Here is a 24,242-nt window from a genome sequence, read left to right as displayed (position 1 = left end):
CGCTGGTCATCGTTCTTCCCAGAGTGGAACGGCACTGAATTTTTTCTTGGTGTTTCTCAAGTTAAATTTCTACTTTGTTTAGGAGCTTTAATATAACTTATACATTAGCTTTCTACTTTGAACAAGTAGCAAGCAGGCATATGTTTGATTTGGGGGCATGTTAGAATCGGGCAAATACTGACAAATTAATCAGCACTGTGATATGGCACTTTTTCTGGATCTTGCTTAACTTGACTGTGTATTATCAAATGCCCCATACAGAATCAGGATAAATTTTATATAGGAGTAACTACATTGCAGCCACTGCATAATGGCAACCAAAGTTTTGTACAAGACTCACATGTGCTAGGCAGTGAAAATTGCTGCCATATGCCATTTTGGTGGAATTATAGGCCACTTTGATGGCTTTTCAGGTGTCAGACAACTGCTAAGCAAAAGCTTTCTCTGTTCAATAAACTCCAAAATAACTTTCAATTGCTTTGTCCAGTCTCCGGTTGGAAAAGTTGGGATATCAAGTTTGTGTGCTTTATGAGGTTAAACAACTTATTGTAGCTGTGCTGTGTGGACTGGATATTATGAATGGGTGCTGAACGAGTCGCAGCCCACAAGAAAAACCTTCCAGCCTATAACCGGGCGGCTAACAAGTGACTCAATCCCACATGTTAACCTCTGTGCTTACAGGCTAGAAAGGAGGAACTATGTGCTGCAGCTCATGACCTGGACGTGTCTCATGAAAATGAGGCAAAATACTGTCAGTAAAGTGCAAGAAATTTACATTTACTCCCTAAAGCACCTTTACTCCAAGCACACACACAACACACATAAAAAACATTTAACGCAATATTTCTTTCAGAAACACACCAATATGCACAATTCTGACAAAATGCTATAACTGATATGCAGCAATCAGGCCTAGATCAAGCGAAGAAAGAGTACCACAGCTCAAGCAGTCAATACAAGAAAGCGCATGCAATCCTCTCTGACAGCCCAACTGTACCACATGCTGATAGAGACAGTTCACCAAACTCCAGATGACCTTGCCGAGACCCATGGTGCGTGCAAAAGTAACATGACAAACTAGCAAGTGCTCCCACGTATAAAGTCCGGCTAATCGCAGAACAAAACTTCACTTGAGTGAACTTTTCCGGTTCCAACAATTCAGCAGAATTTTACTCCTTCAGCAAGCTTCATAACATCTCATATTACAGAGAAAGAAAAAAAAAAGGAAAAGGGGGGGGGGGAGGGGAGGGGAAGGAAAGCCTGTGCCCCATCCTAACAGGCATGCTTTGACAGTCCTGTACCAATACGTATGGAACAAAGCTCACCATTGAGGGCCCAATAATGTCTGATGCATCCGCTTTTCCTTGCCATGTAGAATGGGGTAACTGTTGGAATAAAGCACTCTTGGACTGCACGCACTAGGGCCCAAAAACAGATGCACCTTTATGCTGTTCAGAAATGTAAGTTGTTGTTCTGCATGCTTTTCAAGTGAATGCAGGCCTGACTTTAGCCATTCATTCAAGTAAATGTAGGCCTGACTTTAGCCGTTCATTCAAGTGAAGTTCTACTGCATAAAAACCAATTAAAATTGACTTGCAGGACATGTCATCACCATTAAAGACATAAGATTTGTTGAAAAGCATAAGATTTATAAGCACACTAACAAAATCTAAACGGCTTGACCAATAATTTCTTGCTGTGTATTGTATACTTCACAACTGTTTCCCTGCTACTGATAACAATTACAGTGTGTGCCAAGGCTAGAGTTTTGTTTATTCATGCCACTGGTGCTTAATCCAGAAAGCCACTGCTATCGTTCCTTTCACTTGTCCAAAAGCCGTCCACTACAATTTGGCTGTGTACAATTCTTGCATCGCCAAATATCCTTTCACCATGGCAACCTAGAAAGATACCCACATACAGTTTCCAAAAGCACTGACCATGCCTTTGCATCCAAGCCCCTCACAAAGCAAGCCTCAACATTCTCCCCTCACTGAAACGACTATCACCTGCAACATTTACAAGGCACATCCTTGGCCTCAAGCTTCGAAGCCACCCCATGTGTAACCAGAGTTCTGATCGGTCTACATACAAGGGAACCCTTACGACTTTCATCCCTCCAGAACAGTGATGGAGAGAAAGTATTTTTCATTCCCCAAAGCTTTGCAGTGTTCCAAGGGTAATACAGCAGCACTTAAATAGGCAATGGTAGCAGATCTAGTCTCTTGCAGACTCCATGGCATGGAAACTTTCATTCAAAGACTTTGCATATAGAAACAAAGATTACAAAAATACTCCACAAACAGCATAAATAGAAGCCCCATTCTTGCAGTCACCATGCCAGCAAAGATGAACCCACCTCTTCTCGGGGGCTCTCATTCTCGTTGTCGCCCTCGATCTTGACCCGCACCACACCTGACTTGTCCACCATTTCCTGGATAATGCGGCCATTTTTTCCTATAACCTTGCCTGCAGGAAGAGAGTGGCACACAGTTTTGTGTCACCCACCTCATGACAGGTAAAAGACTGTTGCAAGATGAATGTGCCCCAGACACTCACTGTGCCTGGGGCAGCATACGAGTGTGCGTAACTGTTTTTGAAGGAAGTTATACTGCGGTCACAGTTTTGGCTTACAAACATACAAGGGTGTCGTAGCTCACTGGCAAACTTTTTCCTTATTGCCGGGGTGTGCAAATACCAAATTGTAGATAACAAATAAGCTGCCAAATTAAATCAAGAAAAGAAAGCCAACAATCGAATACCAGAACATATGAAGACATTTATTGCTTATATAAATTTTGTGCAAGAAAACACAATGCTGCACATGCTTGGAAGTCTCCAAGCATGCAAAACAAGAATGTAGCAAGCAATAAGTAACTTAGGTAGCTGGAAATGGATGTACAGTGTGGTCCACTCTTAACAAAGGGAACACTAAATTAAGGTTGTCATAACATAAAAATACTACACCCTGCTTTTATTCCAAACCTGCCATTAGCGCTTCGTGCTTTGTCAAAACTTTTTGAGCTGCTTAGTACACTAGCACTGATTACAGCTCAGTTGACTGTATAACATTTCATTTGTGACAGCAATAACAATAGACTCCTGCTTACTGCACGATTTTATTGGGACGGAGCAAAAATGTGGGTAACCAAAAACTAAACATAGGAAAAGTAGAAATATGCCCAAAATTATTCAAATAATATTTTAAAGTAAATTTAACACCTTCCTATATCTCATGGAGAAATGCTACAAAGAAATATGCAGCAGAAATTGAGAAAATTATACGTTTTAAATCCATTTTCAAGAACAGGAAAAAAAAGCAGACTCCTGAAAGCGCTATCGCACCACCGATTGCACAGGTTTCTGCTGATGCCATCTTAATATCACTGCAAACATGAGAAATCAGAGATTCAAGCAGTTGCAGCGCTGTATTTCTGTTTGCAGAAATAAAAGCAACAAAAGCGAGCGCAAAAAGGGATAACTAAACTAGTGCCGCATTTGTTATGGTAGTCGCATAACGCGTAAGAAGCGCTCCTATTGGTTCAGAAGAATTTTAATCACTGGCACACTTGTTTCGTGCACATTTTGGCAGCAGCAAGCTGTGTGCTTAAGCATGTTCCAAGGCTGGCATTTTAAGATCTATTGCTTTTACTGCTGCGTCCTAGTTGCTGCCTGATGGCGATAAGGACATGATTCACGCAAGGGACTCTGTCTACTTCGTGGTGGTGAAGCTACTTCGTGTCATGCGATGTGAAGGATGAAAAAGCTGAAAAGTTTCAAAGTGCTATTGGACGCCGATGATGATAGCCACAGAATGCAGGGAAAGCTATCCATGAAGCGAATATCTTGCAGACGTGGGAATACTGGGTCATATACAACTGCCTAACAAGTTTCATGATACCGCTAAATAGTGTTGTCCGAATATTCATATTTTTGAATAGTGGTTTCGAATATTAAGCTATTCAATAATCGCTTCGAGAGGAGCTGTAATATTCGTGCTTTTCAAAGTGTTGGCGAGCTCACGGTTACAAGTTTGTTCGCTCTCTAATAAAGTCAATGATCAATTTTCCAGACGTTGGATTTTTCTGCCATGCCCGACAATTATAACGCCTTCGTGGCAATGGTGCCCCACAGTCAATATACAAGAATGTTTGAAATTTTTAATGCAAACAGGATGTCTACCAAGTTGACATTTCCAAATTCCCCGAGTTTTCCAGCTTTTCCCCTAAGTGCCTTTGCAAAATTTCCCGAGTGATGCAGAACTATGTTTTATGTAAAGACGGGCTGAAACCATATTGCCCGATGCTGTCACGCTCTGGTAAGCATACGAAAAAATTTTTTAAAAAAAGAAAACTTAGCCCATTATTTTATTATTATTTTTTAATTATTGGGTTTTACATGCCAAAACCACTTTCTGATTATGAGGCACGCCGTAGCGGAGGGCTCCGGAAATTTGACCACCTGAGGTTCTTTAACGTGCACCTAAATCTAAGTACATGGGTGTTTTCGCATTTCGCCCCCATCGAAATGCGGCCGCCATGGCCGGGATTCGATCCCGCGACCTCGTGCTCAGCAGCCTAACACCATAGGCACTGAGCAACCAATTTGAATACTGAGTACAATTTGAATACTAAGGAAGAGTGTTTATGTTATTTAAAAAGAGAATAGAAGAGAGGGGTTAGAGCTTGCATGCATCCGCAAGCGTGCATGTGGTCTGGGCTATAGTGACGAGGCTAGCAAAGATGATAACGTAGAGTGAGCTTGGCATGTTTATATTAAACAAATGGGTGTTTTCATTTTGCGAACATTGTCCTCACTTTTTGGTTCGGCCTACATTCGAGGTAAGTTTTTGAAAATCTTCTGGCTTCGAAAAATCAAGGGTTGGCTTAGAATTGAGGCTAGCCTAGATTTGAGTAAATATGGTACTTCGTTATATCAATGTTTAACTGGATATTGTGCAATGTTTGGTCTGCAACCTGACCAACATGCTCTTCACAGAGCAGTAGAGAAGGATGTCTTGGGGTGGAAAATATGAAAGCAATACACTTCAGGGTAAAAGCAAAACACTAAAAAAACCCTGCATTTTATATATCAATGACTAGAATCTTGATGCTTTTTGATAATGCAATATCTAAGTTTTTTGAAAGCCATTTTCTCAAAACTGTTTTTCTTGCTTCCTGCTGAACTTGTTTCGCTGATTTCTTCAGGAGTGCTCAGTCTATTTCAATTCGGTATGTGTGTGCGAGTCCTTTTTAACTATGTTTTCTGAAGTGTAGTTCAGGGCACGACACTCTTGCTTTTCCCGTGCGACATACTGAAGTGATGATTCAATTAGTTGTTCACAGTCTAGATGCTTGCTGTAAGGTCTCCTCATGAATGAGAGAGAGAGAGAGAAAACGTAAATAAAGAAATAAGGATATGACATCCTCAACCATTCATACTGGCACACACAGTGCTTTGAATGAATCTATGCCATATTGTAATACGTTCAGGCTTGGGACAAGCCTAATATGTGAAAAATGACTAAAACGTTGAGACAAATTTGAAAAATTTATGATAACATCCCAAACATTACCATTATATCTGCCATCTGTCCTAAAAATTCATGAAGACATAAGGAAGTTGATTATGGAAACCACATCCCCCCTTAATGATTCTAATGTAATGACCTTCGGCAGTAATGGCAACACAGCTCGAGGGTGTGCAACTCAAGATACAAACAACCCGTTTGTCAGATATTCGTACTTCGGCCTTGAGTAACATCACCCACAGATACCAATCGGAGCACGCTGTTGTGCTTAGCAAGCGCACTTGTCGTAGCGCCCTGTGGCTGCAGTAGTATCTATGTTACACTACAGACACAGCTACATGGAACTGTAGTGGCTAACTGTGCATGACAATGCGCGCATGCTTGTGCTCACGTGCTCCAGTCTGGCCGAGCTATTTGGCATGAAGGAGCTTGACCGCCAGATAGTAGCCACATTCAAATTATGCATTTTGCACAGTAAGTCAATATGAAACCCAATCTGCCAAGGCTTTTAGCCAGTAGCGACCAGGAGTAAGTGTGCGCTGCAGAAAGTGTACCTGTGGTCCGACTTTAAGTTGATGCAGATCAACGCTAGTTGAGTGTTCAAAACTAATAAAATGAGAGAGAACTGATGGCTACGACACTGATAAGTAGTGTGGCCAAAGTTTCAATCCTATGTGGGCGGCCTGAGCATAGTGTCAGCAATGATAGTACTTCCGGAAGTACGCAACTCCTATCAAAATTCGAAATGCAGATTTTCGCTTGCTTCGGCATGTTTATTAAACTTCAATAAATATACAAAGTTATACAAAGTAACAATACGAAGAAGCACACTGGTCCAAACACCCTTCTTGATTGATTGGCCAATAACCGCCAGGTAGGGAATTTGCTATATGACGAAATATAGCAGTCAGAGAAGAGTGAGAAGGCTTCTATTGAAAAGAGTGTTAAAGAAAAAGGTGCCTTGGCACTATGCTTGCGAGCTCCATGCGCCGCATACAAAAGCAAAATTTGGCAGAGATATTTACAACAGTGTACGCTATCCGCTGGCTATGTTTTTTCACGAAGCCCAAGAGATGGTTCAGGACCCCTTAAATTCGGGTAAATATGCTTTTCTTTTTTTACCAATAGCTTTTGGTTCACGTCGTTCCTTCAATATTTGTAGCTATTGTATGTAATTTTTGTTTTTCACATTCCTTTCATTGAAACACTTGTAGACTGTGAAACCCCTGCCAACGGCAAGCTGCACTATTGATTAAATGAAGTATGTATGCCACTGTACATACCACAGAAAGCATATAAAAACGAAGGAATGGTGAAGCTTCATTGAGACCTTGAAGCTCCTACACTATTTCCATGTGATGCCAGATTTCAGCAGTGTTTCTTTGGTGGTAGTTAAATGTTTGCTCTCTAGCAAAGCACTATGCAACATTTGAAAGCAAGCAAAGATTCAACCTGGCCAATTTTATGAATTTTCATGCACAGTGCAGTGTAAACTAGTAGAAATACCTGTCATAAATTAAATTTGTTGGGAAGCCCCGGTGCCATGGCCACAAAATTCAGGAAGATCAAGTACAGCTTTCATTTTCTTCACTAACAATACATTTTATCAAAAGAAAGAGAAAGGCAATGCCAGACAAAATTAGTGAATTCTAATTAGCAACTGATTTCATATTTCCCTTAGTGCCCTTTGATGCTGCGTTCACACCTTCTGCATTCACCATAGTGTGCCTACCCATACTGATAATAAGGAGAGGGAAAGTGTCTAAAACAAAAGCAGTATGACAACCAGTGAGGGTTCTGCCTGCCACTTGCAGACTTACCGACCAATAGCCTAGGCACTTGGATGGACTCCTCTGCGTACTCCAGCATGCCCCGTGCTGTTTTCACCGACTCCTCCGTCTGGAACAAAGAACTGAGCACTTAGCCACTACACCAACTGCCAAAGAAACAATGAGCTCGGCTGGCACACCGACAGCCATGAACAGAAGTAGTCTTTGTCTGATACACTATTACACCATCTCTGTCAAAATTTATACATACAGGAGTGAGAAATTAACCTCCCTTTTCCAATGAGAGCACATCATGCGACAACCTCATGCCTTCATCAGGTGGCACAGCCTTATTTGATGAAAGAGTATGGAACGCGTGTGCATTGCTCCGATTGGTCGGTCTTGTTTATCCCGTCAGAAGATGCACCCAAGCTTTCGCCAGCTTTCTGCACGTGAAACTAGAACATTTAAATAACTGTATAGCACAACACTCCTTCGTTCCATGTCACCTCATTTCTGTTCACGACTCGATACAGGTGCAGCCTTGATCAGCCCAAGTCAAACAATCCAAAGGCGCAACAACAGTTATAGCTCCTAAGAGCAGTGACGGTGCTGTAATTCTGGACCCACTTTCCAAAGTGCATGAGCCATGGAAAGCCTAGTAAGCATCCGAAGTGCCTTGTTTTTATAGCAAGTGGCTTTCTTCAGATTTTTTTGGCCATATTGTGGTCAGTGGTGAATGAACTTCCACTGAGATCATATGCACTCCCCCAACCAAGTTGCAGGGCGTGTCATCTTTCAGATGGCGGTGGTTGAAGGTCAGCGGCAGCGAGTTCGAGACTATTCGCCGCCGCCAGTGACCTTCGGCCACTGCTGAGCATATAAGCAGCCCTCAAATGCCTGTGCAAGTTTTTGCCCTGGCATACACCACCATCTTGCAAGTAGTCCTCTGATCACATCAGCATCAGCTTGAATACTTTCGTTAGCCGCATTCGTCCCTACATTCCGTTTTTGAGAATATCTCCAGAAGGATGGCAACGCAGTTGGGTAAGAAAATGTAGTATAATCTTCTACATGTGAATACGTGGTTGTCTTACTAAAAATTCATACTGTTTATAAAAAGCCATTTGAAGTGCTGGTCAATAAGTGCGCTTGACCGGCCCGATCTTCCTTCAATCTTGCTACAATCATGCCAGGACGATAGATACCACAGTTTCAAAATCTTGTAAATACAAATAATTAATTTCATTTATTCATGGACACCACAGATCATTCAGCACAAAGAGAACACAATTTGCCTTCTTTACAATCATCCTCAATTTTCTACATAACCTTTTGTCCATTGCAAACAGATTTACGCTTTTTAAAACACCCAGAGATGCATGCCACAGGGACTGTTTCTGATGGGAAATGCAGCCATAAATTACAGTATTCGTCCTTTGCCGCATACACCGCTACAATAAAATAAATTGTCAGCAAGTTGTCTTTAGGATTTTAAAAGAATTAGCAAATCTAATTTGTGAATTGTAATAAGGTTTGAGAATTGCATGAAATGAGTAATTAAATCTTTTTTGGGCTACTTTGGGTGTTTTCTGGGTGAAGGTGTGCTGGCAGTGCCAGCCCACTCCGCGCCTTGCAGCGGTGAGCATGCCCAAGGTTGCTGCTGAGGCGAGGTGTGAACTGGTTGGTGCCAAATATCAACAAAAATAGAATTATTGATATTTTTGTTATTAACTGCTTCCACTTTAGTACATTGCATTTTGTACCCATTCTGATTCATGCCATATGATAGTATGGTGCCACATACAGTAAACCTTTGTTATATAAAAATAAACAGGATGGCAAAAAAATTCAATTGAAGTGGCAATTCAATAAAAGCGAACACCCCTTAAAAGCTAAGGAAGTAGAAGAGCTGAGGTAGCACAACTCCACAGAAGTTTAATACGGGTGTCAGGCAGTTTTTGCAGCCAGTTGAATTTTTGCACAAGCTGTGGGAGGGAGCCAATCACGGCCTAGAATTTTGATCCAGATCGTGCTGGATCAGAATCAAAAGTGGACGTGTGACACCGGTATAGGTGCGAGATATTCAATGAAGCAAACCTTTACTGAGGTGCAAAAGAAGGCGGTCAGCTCGGTCTGGGTGCGAATAAAGCTTGCTCCAATTCGTACAACTACTGAAAGAACTCAATCACTATTGAGTATGCGTCATGTTGTAAATACCTTGTAGGCATATCTGACACCATCGCTATTATGGAGACTGCTTGTCGAAACCTTCTGCTCTCACGCTTCATGCGTACAAGTATCAGGTTCAATCTAAAAATGGCATACCGTGGCCTTACTGCCCTATCTTCAGCATCGGCCCAAATTCGGCCATAAGATGCAGGAATGTAGTTCCACAACCCATGTCCTCCCTTAAGAGGAAGCTTTAGCTCGGGTGCTCCCATCTAAATACATGTAAAAGGAGAATTCGTTTTTCTCGGCAACCACTGCATTAAATTTGACGAGGTTTGTTGCATTTAAAAGAAAAACTTAATATCTAGTGACTGTTGGTCTTGAATTTTTATGTTAGGCGTCAATGTTTTATTAAAAATTGGCAAAAATTGAAAATTTTCATGAAAACGAAACTATCAAGTTTACAACTCTATACCTCAACAATGAAAAATGATAATACAACTATGTGAATTGCATCTAATAGTACATCTAAAGCGGACAAAATTGATAAGTTACAGATGAACATAAAAAAAATTTGTAATAGGAAAAAGCAACTCTTGCAGAACCCTTGTAACCAAAGTAACAAATTCACATAAGATGTGAAATGACATATCCAATTTGTCCACTTTGAATTATCTGATGGATGCCGTTTACAGAACTGCGATATCAGTTTTTGATGCAGAGCTATGAATTTGTAAACATTGTGCTTCTAGATTTTTTCAACGGTCAAATATTTGAAAATCTTTTAAAGAAAATTCAAGCCCTAAATCGAAATTCCGCTTCCAACAGTCACTAGAATTTAACTTTCTCTTTCAAATGCAACAAATTTAATTAGAATCGGTCCAGGGGTTATCTCAGAAAAAGTTTTTGCGTTTTACATGTATTTGAACAGGCCGCGTCGGAGTTGGGCCCGAGCTTAAGCTTCCTCTTAAAAGCTTGTGTTAAATTTTCTGACATTTAATATTTGATTCGACATTCGGATTTTCCCTTCTTGATTTGATTCAATATTTAATTCAAAATCTACTATTCGGTATTCGAACACTCCTGTTATTAAACACACACACTGCTTCAATAATCCTACAGCAGGATCAGGGTTCATACCAGCTCTTGTGGAAAAAATTGCAAGAATTTTCAAAGACTTTCAAGGATTTGACAAGGCCTTTTTAAAAATTAAAGCTCTGTGATGCCCGACAGCATGAAAAACAAGACAGCCTTAAACAATGGGGAAGCATTTTTTTTTATAACCCAACAAACAAAATGTGCTTGCTAAGCACTCTTCACATAAACCATCGCTAGCTGCCACAAAGATGCTACCCGCATCAGATTGAACTGACTATTGGGTTGCATAAACCTCGTGGTCAAATAGAGAAATAAAAACCACTAAGCTTACCCGAAAGCAACATTAAAGAATTTTTAAGCCCTTTGAAACCAGACAGCTATGAAGACAGACCTTAAAAATGGCAGTTTGGTGTTTCAAGGTAAATTACGCATTCTGCCTGAGCATGTAATGCGAGTGGAGACATTTTACTCGACGGGGAAAGGACAGTGAGAACGAAATATGAGCCCACCTCGCCAAATATCTTGAAGGTGCAGGTAGCCTCTTGGAGTTCAATGCCCGTGACACCATCCAGTTTCCGAGCATTCTGGATGTTGGCTCCATGTGCCCCTATGGCCAGGCCCATCAGGTCCTCACGCACACTGAACTCCTCCACAAACCCAGAGCTTGACTGGAGGCGCGTGCTCTGCACATTGCAACACATTTCTCCTTGGTTCCATCCGCACTGCCAGGCACAGAGTACGAAATGTGCACCGAGTACTAGAGTGCCACAGTCTGGTGCTGGAGTAATTCAACCACCATGGGAATTGCAGGGGTCGTAACGTGTGGATTTCTTTTGCTTGTAATTTTGGCCCACAGCGTTCTATAGAAGGACACACTTCATTGTTTCTTTGTAATGAAGCTGAATGGAGTGTTGCTTCATAAAAACGAGGCGGTAACACCCAGAATAATGCAGTTTACGATGACTGCTCAGTGAATGCCATTAAATTCAAATACTGTACTGGGTCTTATTTATCTTATTTAAAGATTTTCTAGACATTCAACTCTGCATAGCTGTGAGAACACCCAAGATGCAGAGTCGCAACAAGAATTGTTAAGAGGAAGCTTTAGCTCGGGTGTTCCTATCTAAATGCATGTAAAAGGAGAATTCCTTTTTCTTGGCAACCACTGCACCAAATTTGACGAGGTTTGTTGCATTAAAAAAAAACCTAAAATCTAGCGATTGTTGGCTTTGAATTTTTTATTTAGGTCATAAATTTTTTGTTATAAATTGGCAAAAATAGCCAATTTTCAGAAAGCGAAACTATCAAGTTTACAACTCTGTATCTCAGCAATAAGAAATGATATCACAATAATGCAAATTGCATGTCATAGTACATCTAAAGTGGACAAAATTGATATCTTACATATGAATCTCAGAAAACTTGCTAATGTGCAAATACAGCTTTTGCAAAACCCTTGTATACAACGTAACAAATTCATGTAATATATAAAATGAAATATAGAATTTGTCTGCTTTAAATGATCTAATGGATGCCGTTTACAGAACCGCTATATCTGTTCTTGGCAGTGAGCTATCAATTTGTAAGCTTCGTGCTTGTATTTTTTTCAAACTTCCGAATTAAAAAAAATTATTTCAATAAAATTAAGCCCCTAAATCAAAATTGCACTTCCAACAGCCAGTAGAATTTAACTTTCTCTCTCGAATGCAGCAAATTTCCTTAAGATCGGTCCAGGGGCTATCTCAGAAAAGCCCCCGCCGTGGTTGCTTAGTGGCTATGGTGTTAGGCTGCTGAGCAAGAGGTCGCGGGATCGAATTCCGACTACGGCGGCTGCATTTCGATGGGGGCGAAATGCGAAAATACCCGTGTACTTAGATTTAGGTGCACGTTAAAGAACCCTAGGTGGTCAAAATTTCCGGAGTCCTCCACTACAGCGTGCCTCATAATCAGAAAGTGGTTTTGGCACGTATAACGCCATAATTTAATTTTATCTCAGAAAAGCGATTTTGCGTTTTACATGTATCTGAATGAGCCGCATCAGAGTTGGGCCCTAGCTAAAGCTTCCTCTTAAGTTTATTTTCTCATTACTGCCCCAGCCCTAGAGGGGTTTACCATGACAGGAAGACAATCTCCAGAAATGCAACTCAAGTAGGATTTAGTCATCACCATATCTTCAGCTACATGAAGATTATAACAGGGAGACAAAACATTTACGCCAGAAAGATAACGCAAATTTGCTGCAATGCTAAACTAATGAAATGCAACAGTCCCCTTCAGTACATTTAGTGCCTTATGTTGTGTTAGATGGACCTGTTTATTCATTGATACAAAAACTGAAGGGCGCTGGAAGCAGAGAGCACATGCTTTTCACTGCACTGCAACCCACAATGAAGGCTGAGTGCCAAGTACTGGTGCATACTACGAATCCCTCCCATGCTGGTTGAATAACACCAATATTCGTGGCTTAACGTGGAAAACAGCACAATTATTTTTTCTGCTAGTAATCTTGGGTGTACTGAACAAAATGGTCCAGCGCATACAAAACTGCCACATGGCACATATATCATGCACCTTAATCATGCAGTAGCCCATTGACATGCTGGGATGTGTAAAGCAAAATGTGTAACCATGTATGGATTCGGCAGAAAAGGCAGCTATTCTGCCAAAGGTAGCAATGTGCACTACTGATGTGTTTAGGCTTTCAAAATTTAATTTCAGCAAGGATGCTAAGTAATATACAAACACCAATTAGGCCCCACAGTCGAAGCCATATATATGACTCATGAAACAAGTGTGCTCCTTAAATAAAAAGGGTTTAATAACATCTGCGCTATTTGGTCACCCTATGCAATCCAGCTTAGAGATGGTTTAGCCCATTTCCCAATCAATGTGCTTCTGCATTTCTACGTAACAGTGAACTAAATTCAACTATCATAATTACTGTTCAACTTCACTGGAAAGTCAATGCCATTACTTGAGCAGATGAGAAGCTTATGGCTGTATGGAAATTCATGCTGTTACGTGTCACCCTAGTGCATGCAAGCACAATGTCAACCCTGCTTTAATGTGGCCCATGTTCTACTCCATGGACTATTCATGCTGTTAGTATAATCAGCCATGCACACTCTTATGGAAAAAATGTGCTTTAACCACAAATTACAACTGCATGCAAATGCACATGGATGACAGGTGCCTCGAAAACTGTTTGTGCATGCACACAGGCACGTGTGCAAGAAAAAAAAAGGAAAGGGGAAAGAAAGCTGAACGATGGCTGGGCAAATGCTAGAGTGGAGTTGTCGAAGCTTATCTGTACACCTGTGCTGTGAGAAGGCACTTTTACCATGCGACCTGTAGTCCATGCACATTCACTCACAAATGTACAAGAACGGTACATGTGTGAACACAAGTTGCACATAAACACAGTTTTAATTGAGGGCAGTCAGTACATCCACGGAAAATACACATCACAAGCACAAATTACCAAATTAACATTTTGTAAGGCAGTACTTTTTCACAGAGACTTTCTCAGGCATGTTCGCGCTGGACGAGTCATGCACACAAAGAAAGCTGAAGTTCCCATGCTCAACACCATGCTACAGCCCAGCACACGAACGCGCGCACACACGCAGGCATGATAAGGGTTAGCACACACACCTTTTGCTTTGAATTGGGGTCGCCTCTCTGAGAAGACTTACGACTCTGCAAAGGGAAATGTTGCAAAGCACACGCTGGTTGGCACAGCAGCTGTTAAAAGTGAAAGTCCTGTCGGCTAAGCAAAGGGCACATGTTCCACACAGCTTGCCTCGCCTCACACAAGCGCCTAGCAAGAAAAGCACAGCTCAAGCTGGGGGACCATGGCAGCAATTATGTGGGGGAAAAAAAGAGCAGGTACATTTTAGTTACCATTTGCTGTAGCTGGAGAATGAGGCAGACAGCAATTAAACAGCTCGGCACTGAATAACTTGTAACAGTTGAAAGCTTGGATATCAAAGCTGCAAAAGGACTGTGCAACATGACTGCCTGTAGCTAGCCTAGGAGTTCCTAGCTAAAGAAAATTATGGCTGCCTCCAAGATGGCTGTAGCACTGCCTTTAGTCGAACACTCTTCTGCATTTCTATTTTGATACAGTTTGCAGAACAGGGAAAAATTTTGGCCTAGAATGATACAAGCTAGTTGTTAACATATCTTTTTTTTTATTTCACAATTTAAGAAAGTGCTCTCTCTGATGGCAGCCAGCAGTGCACAGCAATGACACAGTGGACTTCTATTGCAGAACTTTTGCACAGACACTGCTATGAAAACATGTCCCCATTCAAGTTGTGGGTAAGGGGTTATTCTGGACAATTTTAGCAGCTTATTCTTGCTGCACAGCTGAAGCCAGCCCAAAGACCTTAAAAAACAATGAAGATGTTTTCTACTATGCACGTAATTGTCAGAAAACAATATAGTACAAGCAAGTAATGATCTAAGTCCATTGTACGTGCCTTGACTACAATTGCAATGACAAGTAGGTCATACCAAACACGTGCACTTGGTGTTCCATCTTGCTACTTACAAATGTCCTTTCCATCAATCACTGTACATCAATGTAATGCATAAAACAGTATGAGGCAATACTGATGAATGCAAAAGCCAGGTGGTGGCACTACCTCAGTGTCGTTGGCAAAAAAGGGGGGCCAAATCGAAAGTGTAAACAAGCCTGTATAATTATTTGCCTGAGCTAGCAACTAATGCTGCTTGTGTCTTCTCATAAATGCCTTCTAAAATGTGAACTCCGAGGATGGCTGGCTGCTTTACATAGGAGAGGACTCAATTACGATCTGGTGAGATTCCCTATGAAAAGTCTGACATAGCTTTCTACCATCATTTATGTGCACAGGCACATTCTTTGCTCCATAATAGGAAGTAAACTGATATGAGACATACTGCCCAATGCATGCAACGGCGAGAAGCTAAATAAAAACACTTCTGTTCAACTCATGATCATTAGAAATACAAGCCTAACAATTTTAGAAGCACTGCCATTTTGCAGTTCTCAATACAAGAGGAAGGAACTAGTAGGTGCACAAACAAACATGTCCAACAATTTTACTCAGACTCCACACCAAGAAAAAACTGCTCACAGACACTATATGATACACGGTAAAAAAAGAAGCTATGAGAAGTGCTGCAGTCTAGAACCCCAGATTTGTTTTGACTACCTGTGGCTAATTATAACATGCACATAAATCTAACAAGCACAGTGGTATTTTTGCTTTTCTGACCGACATCAAAATGCACCTGCTCAAATTGATATTATATACATATACACTAAAAAAATCTAGATGCTTTAGAGCGATTAAGATCAAAGATGTAGATGAAGTGGTTAAAATGACACACCATAAGTGCATGACATCATATCTAGCACATAGTTATACATTCTTAAATGATGTGATGAAATCACATGATCGAAAGACTTTAAAGGGCTCCTCACCAGATCTGGCCATTTTGAGCTGATCGGTGCCATGCATACAATGCATGCTAACGATTGTGTCTGCTAAGTAGTACATCGCTATGCGCCACAGAAAAGAGTTGAAATTTCAAACTGAACACCGTTTGGCCTTCTCCTCGCGGGCACCGTGCTCCCAAGCCAGAGTCGACACATATTGCACAAGTGCGCTACGTACATCACACTGCTATGACACCGCTCGTAGTGACCCGTGACTTCAAGAGTTATTACAGTGCAGCTGTTAGAAACTCGCTGGGTTTCTCTTGACGTGCACAGTTTCGCAAAGCTGGGGGGAGAGGGAACTGAGAGAGTGGAGCCTAGCGGGGACACAGGTGGTGTGACATCGTTGCTCTCCAATAAAAGCCCATGTGCCCGCTTCAGCGATCCTCTTTTTCGCAGTGGCAAAAAAAAAAAAAAAGTGGCTCTGCTATCAAAAACACCAGACACCAGTGGAGCTGGGAAAGCCAAGGAAAAGTTAGACAAAGTGTGCGGTTTGGCACTACTTTACTGGCCTTCCCTCAGCTCCACTGGTCTCTGGTGTTTGCGATAGCAGAGCCACACAACTTTTCAAGGCAACATCTGTTTTTTGTGTAATCTGTTGCTTCAATTGATGAATTAAACTTCAGAGAAATAATAAAACACACAAACCAAATTTCTGTGTGTCCTTGTATTACTTCGCACCACAGCAAGAGAGAAGAACTTCCATTTTGTCTGCTTGTTCCGACGTCGTGCAGTCAAGTGCGCAGACAACAAAAGTGTGTAATTTTCTACTGTGTTCCAGTACGTGATCATACTCTATGAACCGCTTGTGTCTTCCTCAGTATTTCCATAGCGCTGAATTCTACCACTGGTCAGGTGCTCTCGTACACAGTGCAGATAATCTTGCGCCGCGCGAAACAACACAAACGGAACAGCTTACGCGTGATGCTGTCAGTGGAAGTGTACCGTACAGCAAAAAAGCAAGGGGAAAAAGAAAAGACTGGGCCTGTGACTTATGTATGTGTTACGCGATCCTCGAGCTCCGATATGGGAGAACGCAGGAAAAGAATTTCGCTTGCGGAGGCTAGACGGGGCAAGTGGAGAGAGTCTCTTGGCAGTGGCTCTTGCCTCCTGAAATCATGGGTTCGCGGCACTGAAGTAGTCGCTGACTGATTTTTCGGACTCCAAAAATTCGGACATGCTCGATTATTCGGTCTGCTTCGCGGCACTGCTATTCTCGCCATAGACCATAATGTATAACAACTGCTGAAAGCTCGGACACCTTGCAACCTCTCGCCTGATTTTTCTAACACTCCTTGAGTCAATTCGATCGAGCCCCATGCACCGACTATGACCGTTGCATGGTTCGACTTGCTGAATGCCATTTTTGTTTTTAACGGAGCTTCCCCGCTGGTCCATAAAGTGGCGCTACTGCAAATCCCCGCTCATCATCGCTTCTGCCTGGTTCGCGGCTACAGCCATTGCTACAGCAGTTCCGGTCTCAGCTTAGTATTCCATGTCAAGACAATCCGGCAGCCGATTTGTTTTCGTGCATGACGCTGCGAGTAGGCAACGTTTTTCATTTGTGCGACTGGTGTCGGCATGACAGCGCGGTGATGTTTGCTTTGTGTGCTGTGCCGAGGTTGCAGTATGTGGCACACAGAAACATCGCGCCAAGTGTCTAACTGCGCCGACAGTGCCCGCGCAGACTGCGCTGGGGAATGCCGGCAAGCGGGTGCCAGGAGGCCTAGGCTTTGTCACCTTCCCATGTGCTCCCTACTGATACCGAAAATGTTCTGCCGAGCATTGCGATTCCGGACACCATCTCATTTGACAGTTTCACAAGTGCTGACACTGCTGTACTGACTTGTGCAGAACTCGACGACGGCGAGATCATTCGTCAGGTTTCTGCTACACCGCTGGACGACGACTCCGAGTCGTAAGATGACGCATCATGTGCTACGCTGCCGTTGCATGCGGAGCGTGTACAAGCAGTGACTGTGCTTTCAGCCGCCTATAGTGACCGTACGACCCTCTCCGACATTCAGGCTTATCTGATTATGCGTAAACGGAACAGCGTGCAATGGCGATTCACGATTTCTTCAAGCCTACTGCCGAGCTTGAATATGTGTGTGGAAATAAAGGATTTCATTTTTTTTTTTGATCTGCTTTATTGGACACCTGTTTACTTGGACATTACCGCAGTCCCCTTGAGGTCCGAATAAACAGTCGGCGACTGTGTTTCTATCGTGGCTATTAATGAAGCAATGTGAAAAATTATTGCGGCAGAATGCTCTCTACTGGGCATGTAACTTCCTGCATATAACCGAAATTTGCTATGTGGCCTGGTGAGGGGCTCTTTAAACGAGCCCCCCCCCCCTCCTTTTCATTATATGCTGGAAGTTGTGACATACCCTCTAGATGGCGTTCTTCCTCAATAATTTGTCAAATTGGTTTATTATAAAAGATATAAATATGGAAGTCCTGCGGACCATTTCAGGAGGTGAGCTTCGCTGCAGAGAGCCGTCCTTCATTTACCCCCCCCCCCCCCCCCCCCGTCTAGCCTCCACAAGCGGAATTCTTTCCTTGCATTCTCTCATACTGAAGCCAGAGGAATGCATGATGCTTACATGATGGCACCGCCTTTTTTCACCTTTTTTTTTCGTGCGCGCGTGAGCGTGACTTTTTTTCTGTGCGGAGCACTTCCGGTGATAGTCTCATGCGTGAGCTGTTGCATTTTGTCTTGTTTTGCGCAGCACACAATTTTGTGCGCTATGCACAAGGGCACCCGACTAAGTGCTACAAGTCAGTGCCACACATGCAGATCAAAGAGCACAATCACATTTGAAACTCGGTAGAAAATGACAGATAGTTTCATCTTCTGTTCGTGGAATTACACGACATGGTTAAGCAGGAGCCCATCCCTCTAGATACAGCACAGAGTAAAACAGACTTGCAGAAACTCAGTTTATAGTTTATTATTTCTCTAAACATTAAACCGTCCATTGAACCAACAGATCAAACAAATAAATCCTGTAGCGTTGCAAAATTCTCAGGTCATGTGTCGCGGTGAGTGACATTTCAGCAATGCAAATTAGGTATGTGCACTTGTGTGTCTGAGCTCAACTCAAGCTGGGAGTGCAGCTCCCTTGAGAAGGGTGCATGGTGTTTCGTTTGAAATTTCAGCTGTTTCCGTGGCACAGTGTTGCAATACTATTCAGACAGAATGGTCATCGCACATTGTATACACTGCACTTGTTTATTTAATATGGCCAAACCTGGTGAGGGGTCCTTTAGGAGCCTCAAAGGTTACCAGTGTCAGCATTTTGACAGCCACTATTATAAGACAGTTCGGGTATTAGCCTTGACAAAGGCTACAAGTAACACTATCTTATTTAGCATGTACAGGCAACAATACATTAAAAAGAATATCAGTAAAACTTAAAATGACGCCGCTTTTTCTACCATTATATAGTATTCATGCCCAACTTATGGTAGCCTACTGCATCAGGTAGGTATACAAGTGTTCTTCCTGTTTTATAAATACTTGAGACACTGTACGTCTAATTTAAGCCCACGTGATGGCACTGTGGCCAATGCCTATTTCTTTCACAATGTGCAGCTAGCTTTCAGAATTCCAAAACTTTCAGAAAAAACACGCCATACTTTTATTACAAATTTCTAACCAATTACGCCTCCCAGCAGTGCCCGTGCTTTAAAGCATAGCCATGCAAGCTCCCCTCCCCCATACCACAGGCCAAGGCTCCATAGACACACAAATGTTAGTCTTTGTTGCTGTTTGTGCATGCAAGCCTCAGTCCCTGAACATGCCAAAGCGACATGATGCAAAACAACTAGGCATCCTCCTGTTACGATGACTATGTGCCATCCCAACCACCAATTCTGCCTTAACAAGAAGAAATTCCACCGGCCCCAGCTACCAACCAAAGAGAGCTATGAAGAACACAATGCAAATGCTGAATCACACATTAATATACTTGTTATGAACATATAATGATAAGCACGCTACCACAAAAACCTTACAAATGCACTGGTGCGCTGTTGTCTCTACAGTTCAAACCTGAACCACTCAGGGCTATATCTGTACTGCTCAGCAATGAAATGCATAAGATATATGCCCGAAGTTTTATTCTGGTCTACCAGACTTGTCTTTTATACCTTGTTGCCATATTCAACACTACACCACATTCAAAGGGGGCAGTTGCAATTAGTGTTGTTGCAACTACACTTAAAAACAACAGATGCCATCCAACGATGCGCATTACGTAGTGAAAAGGGTCATTACCCTTGTTTGTATTTAACATGAAATCTAAGCAGAAACCGATTTTTCTTCAACCCACACAAATGTTGCAGCACTCGCAACCTGTCAGGAGAACCTGCATGCGACTGTTTCAGAATAGCAGGAACCTCTATAGGTCCTACTTCAGAGAGCAGTAGCTCTAGGAGTGCGTGACGCCTTCTTCACCATTGCCGCAGGTCGGCCTGGCATTGCACTACCTCCGGGATCGGCCGACGTATAGGGAGTGCTTACACCTGCTTCACCTCCGCCATGGCTCAGCCCAATATTCCACTATCTTCGGGCCGACCCATGACAGAGGTGAAGCACTTTGCTTTTCGTTTGAGAGCTTTGACTTGTCAGCTTTCGCTGCCATTCCATTTTCGCAGATCTCAGAGATTGCATGAAACGCGCCACGAGGGAAATCCCTGAAGACGATGGTCTGGTCGAGGTGGATAGCCACCTCCTACACTTGTGGGAAGCCAAAAAGAGCATGCAAACCTGCTGGCAAAAGAATAAACCGTACACTCCGCTTGAGGATCGCGCAAATCAACATGAAAATTGAGGAATATGCTAACCAATTAACCAAAGACCAATGGGAGAAGGCATGCGACAGCATGCAGGGACAACTTGGTCTAGCCAAAAAGTGGAATCTCCTCCAATATCTTATGGACCCAGAAAAGAGTAAATGTGAGCAGAGGAAATACCTCAATAAGATCACTCACCAATACCAGGGCACAAACAACGAGCTTCTGACAGAGCTCAGAACCCGATACATAGGCACAAATCCTCCAGAAGCCATACGCTGGTCCGGAGAATCTTAACCTCCGAATAAATGGTCGGCGACTGTACATGTATAACCATTGCAAAAAGCGGATCTGTTCCATATTATGAGGTCGTGCCCAGCGGAAAATCAGACAAATCACGAAATAAGTAATACTGAGCAGTGGGAGGCCGTGCTGCTCAGCTCTGACCCTGACCTGCAGGCCAAGGACATCAAAAGAGCTGAAGAAGCTGTCCGGGCCCAGGGGCTCATGGCTGCCTAACAACAAGGTCATCCGTCAATACCTTCTTTTCAAAATCTTTACTCACTCACTTACTTCTAACATAACGACAATGATGTCACAAGGCTTTGATCGGTCACAAGGCTTTGATCGGTCACTTGGCTCCAAAAGTTTACTACCCAAACCAAAAAATTTTGGTTTGTGTGTGTAGTCCAGAGCTCTCAAAAATAGCGTTAAATAGCCGCTCCCTATTGCCTTTTTCACGCAATAACAAACCATACAGCTCTTGCACATTAAGTCACATTGTTTACAGAGTTCGTAAAGTTCAGAACAGTTACATTGTATATATTGTAAAGTTCGCTTCAGCGCTTTTTAGAAACTGCAAATAACCGTAATGTTTGACAACAGAATGATTACCACTCATTTAAACTCTTATATGTTGCTCACGAGTGTGTCACGGGTTCAAACAGAATTACGCATACAGCTTCACGGCGTACATAGCTTTCACGGTACTGTTATGCTGCCACCATACCATGCAGAAAAGCTAGCTTTGCAGTTTGGAAAGAGTTCCTTGACACAAGGCCTGGAGTGCAGCATGTTTTAAAGCATTGGCATCCCTTTTGCAAGCTTTTAACTCATTTAAGCATTTAAAAAAAAAAAAAAAGACGTGCTAATCTTTTCGTGAAACAAACTTGATCAATTTATTGCACACATCGGGAGGCGGAAATTACTCGTGAAAACTTTTGCCATATCCTTTGCCTTTCATTATGGCACACAGCAGTAAATCATAATGTGATCTCCGACGGGCTATCTGTAAACAACTTAAAAAAGCTAGTTTATCCCATGAATCTTTTAAAACAATTTTTACAGCCTCTGGCTAGGGAGGGGAAGTTATGGTATCTAGCATTGCAACTGCCACCTGTGCTCGTTGTTTACCGTTCTTGCACTGCTCCTCCTCCTCTAGTCTCACTATTCAAACAGAAAACCTTTGCAAATTTAGTTTTCGTTTTATATTTGTGAATTTATTCGTTCACCACCAGTGCAAACACCTTGTGCCTGCCAAAAATGGCAGCACAACTGCTGACACAGATTGTGAAAGCAGATTACAGAGGACAGGTTATAACTAGTGCCACTCTGCAGAACAGTTGAACTAGAGCAGGCACGCTGGTTAAGGGACATCTGTAAACATGGGGAGTTCAGTAGGTTGTGAATTAGTATACTGTATGTCTTCCCGTTTTTAATGTTTGCTCTATCAGCATGAAAGGACTAACTGCAAGGACACACCAAGTTCATCATGATGCAGCATATAAAAGGAAAGTGATAATGTGTGTGGAGATGGACAGTAACTGGGCCGCATCATGGGCATAGGGAGTTTTTTTATGGGACTTGTGCAAACAGAATTAGAGGCGCCCACTATCCTTCACACAAGCAGAATGCGAAAGGGGGCAAGGAAAAAGAAGAAAGAAAAAGAAAAAAAAAGGTAATTTGCACCACTGTTCTAGCCCTTCATTTTATAGTAATTTCACAAATTTTGATGGCACTCTATCAAGCCTAGTTAATATTGCATGAAAACTGGCCTATCTTGAACAGTTACTACTGACTTCTCTACATCCTTGCCTATGCATAACAAGACAGCTATTCATCTTCTCTTCATAAAAAATGTGCTAGCATTTAGAGGCCATTCACTTGTCTACCCAATCCGGTTACTGCACCAATTTCTGTCGGTAGAGAACTTTATGTGTGCCCGCCAGTTTTTCAATAATGTAGCCGTCACTTATACAAGCTCTATCTTCCAGAAAACCAGTATGTTTAACAGCCAGAGGTAAGGAATGTGTGTTTTTTTTTTCACTTTTGCAGTTAAAAATATTACACAATTTTCCAGGCACACTAATAACCTGGTTTCAGTCAACACTGCAGAATTGTGTGCATGTAGAAATCTAGCTGCTGTAGGCCTTCTGTCATGGCTACATGTTTCCCATAATGGCCACATAATGGAAGATGACTATGCATACACAAGCGAAAGAAAAAAAAAATTGTTTATGGCTCCTATAACATGTGGCTTGTCAGAGACAATACACTGATGAAGCTACTGCTCGCAAGCTAACATCTTTGCAGCACTCCAGTGTGTACTAGCTACCATGAGCTGCCATACAATGCTGATCTTTACCTGGGGTCTGCCCAGCCCAAGCTAGTTTTGTTGTACAGCACCAGACATTTCATGGTGTATGCATAATTGGGGTTCAATTGGCCATTTTTGATCCCATATAACTCTTTATTTCTGGTGCTACCTCAACTACACCAGGGCCATACTTATGCTAATTGAGGACAGCAGGACACTCACCTCAAGTTGTCGGGCAGCCTCCTCCGTCTTACTGAGCAGGATCAACTTCTGCCGTAGGTTCCGATAATAGATTTCGCTCATCATTTCAGCCCGTTTCTTGGCTGCCTCTGAGCGGGCCTGCATGTTCACAGAACATATGCAAGTTTGCTTGCAACTGCATCATGGTACAATAGTGCCAAAACTCACACTCAAAACAGTGTTTTCCTTATAGAAGAACTGCCAAAACCCACAGTGCCAAATTTCACACAAGTTAAGCACTACCACTTTAGCACCTCTTTCTATTATGACAAAGTGAGAATCGCTAAGTGCACACCATAGACCCAGATGCTTCATAATGCAGACCACCCAGACTCGGAGACAGTTATGCTGAAATGCCAGTTATACTTGCAGGCAACTTTTCTTGGCTACGAAGCGAACACTACAAGACTGAGGAGCACTTGTGGCACCGCTACTGAAAAGAAGAGCTGCAATTTTCTTGGATGTTTTTTTTAGTGGTAAAGAGAACATTACTGTGAAACTATATGCAACATTCACTGCTCTGCTATTCAAATTTTATTGTATTAC

General features: G+C 42.3%; 1 protein-coding gene across 6 annotated transcripts in view; it reads right to left on the bottom strand.

Moving 5' to 3' along the window:
- Fmr1 (synaptic functional regulator FMR1) overlaps positions 1-24,242 on the bottom strand; it is a 43,054-nt gene that overhangs the window by 10,127 nt on the left and 8,685 nt on the right. For 3 of the 6 annotated variants that reach the window (XM_070531621.1, XM_070531617.1, XM_070531616.1), the window contains exons 6-11: positions 23,679-23,795; positions 14,224-14,268; positions 11,079-11,252; positions 7,351-7,429; positions 2,360-2,469; positions 1,326-1,385 (exon numbers count right to left, since the gene is read on the bottom strand). In XM_070531621.1, the coding sequence (XP_070387722.1) occupies positions 1,326-1,385; positions 2,360-2,469; positions 7,351-7,429; positions 11,079-11,252; positions 14,224-14,268; positions 23,679-23,795 (585 nt within the window). The remainder of the gene's footprint in view (positions 1-1,325; positions 1,386-2,359; positions 2,470-7,350; positions 7,430-11,078; positions 11,253-14,223; positions 14,269-23,678; positions 23,796-24,242) is intronic. The other 3 variants (XM_070531618.1, XM_070531619.1, XM_070531620.1) reach the window with 2 other exon arrangements.

This window comes from Dermacentor albipictus, chromosome 1 (genome assembly GCF_038994185.2).
Source record: "Dermacentor albipictus isolate Rhodes 1998 colony chromosome 1, USDA_Dalb.pri_finalv2, whole genome shotgun sequence".
Classification (NCBI taxonomy): Eukaryota; Metazoa; Arthropoda; class Arachnida; order Ixodida; family Ixodidae; genus Dermacentor; species Dermacentor albipictus.
Note: the sequence above shows the minus strand (reverse complement) of the source record. Positions and strands in the feature narration are given on the sequence as shown.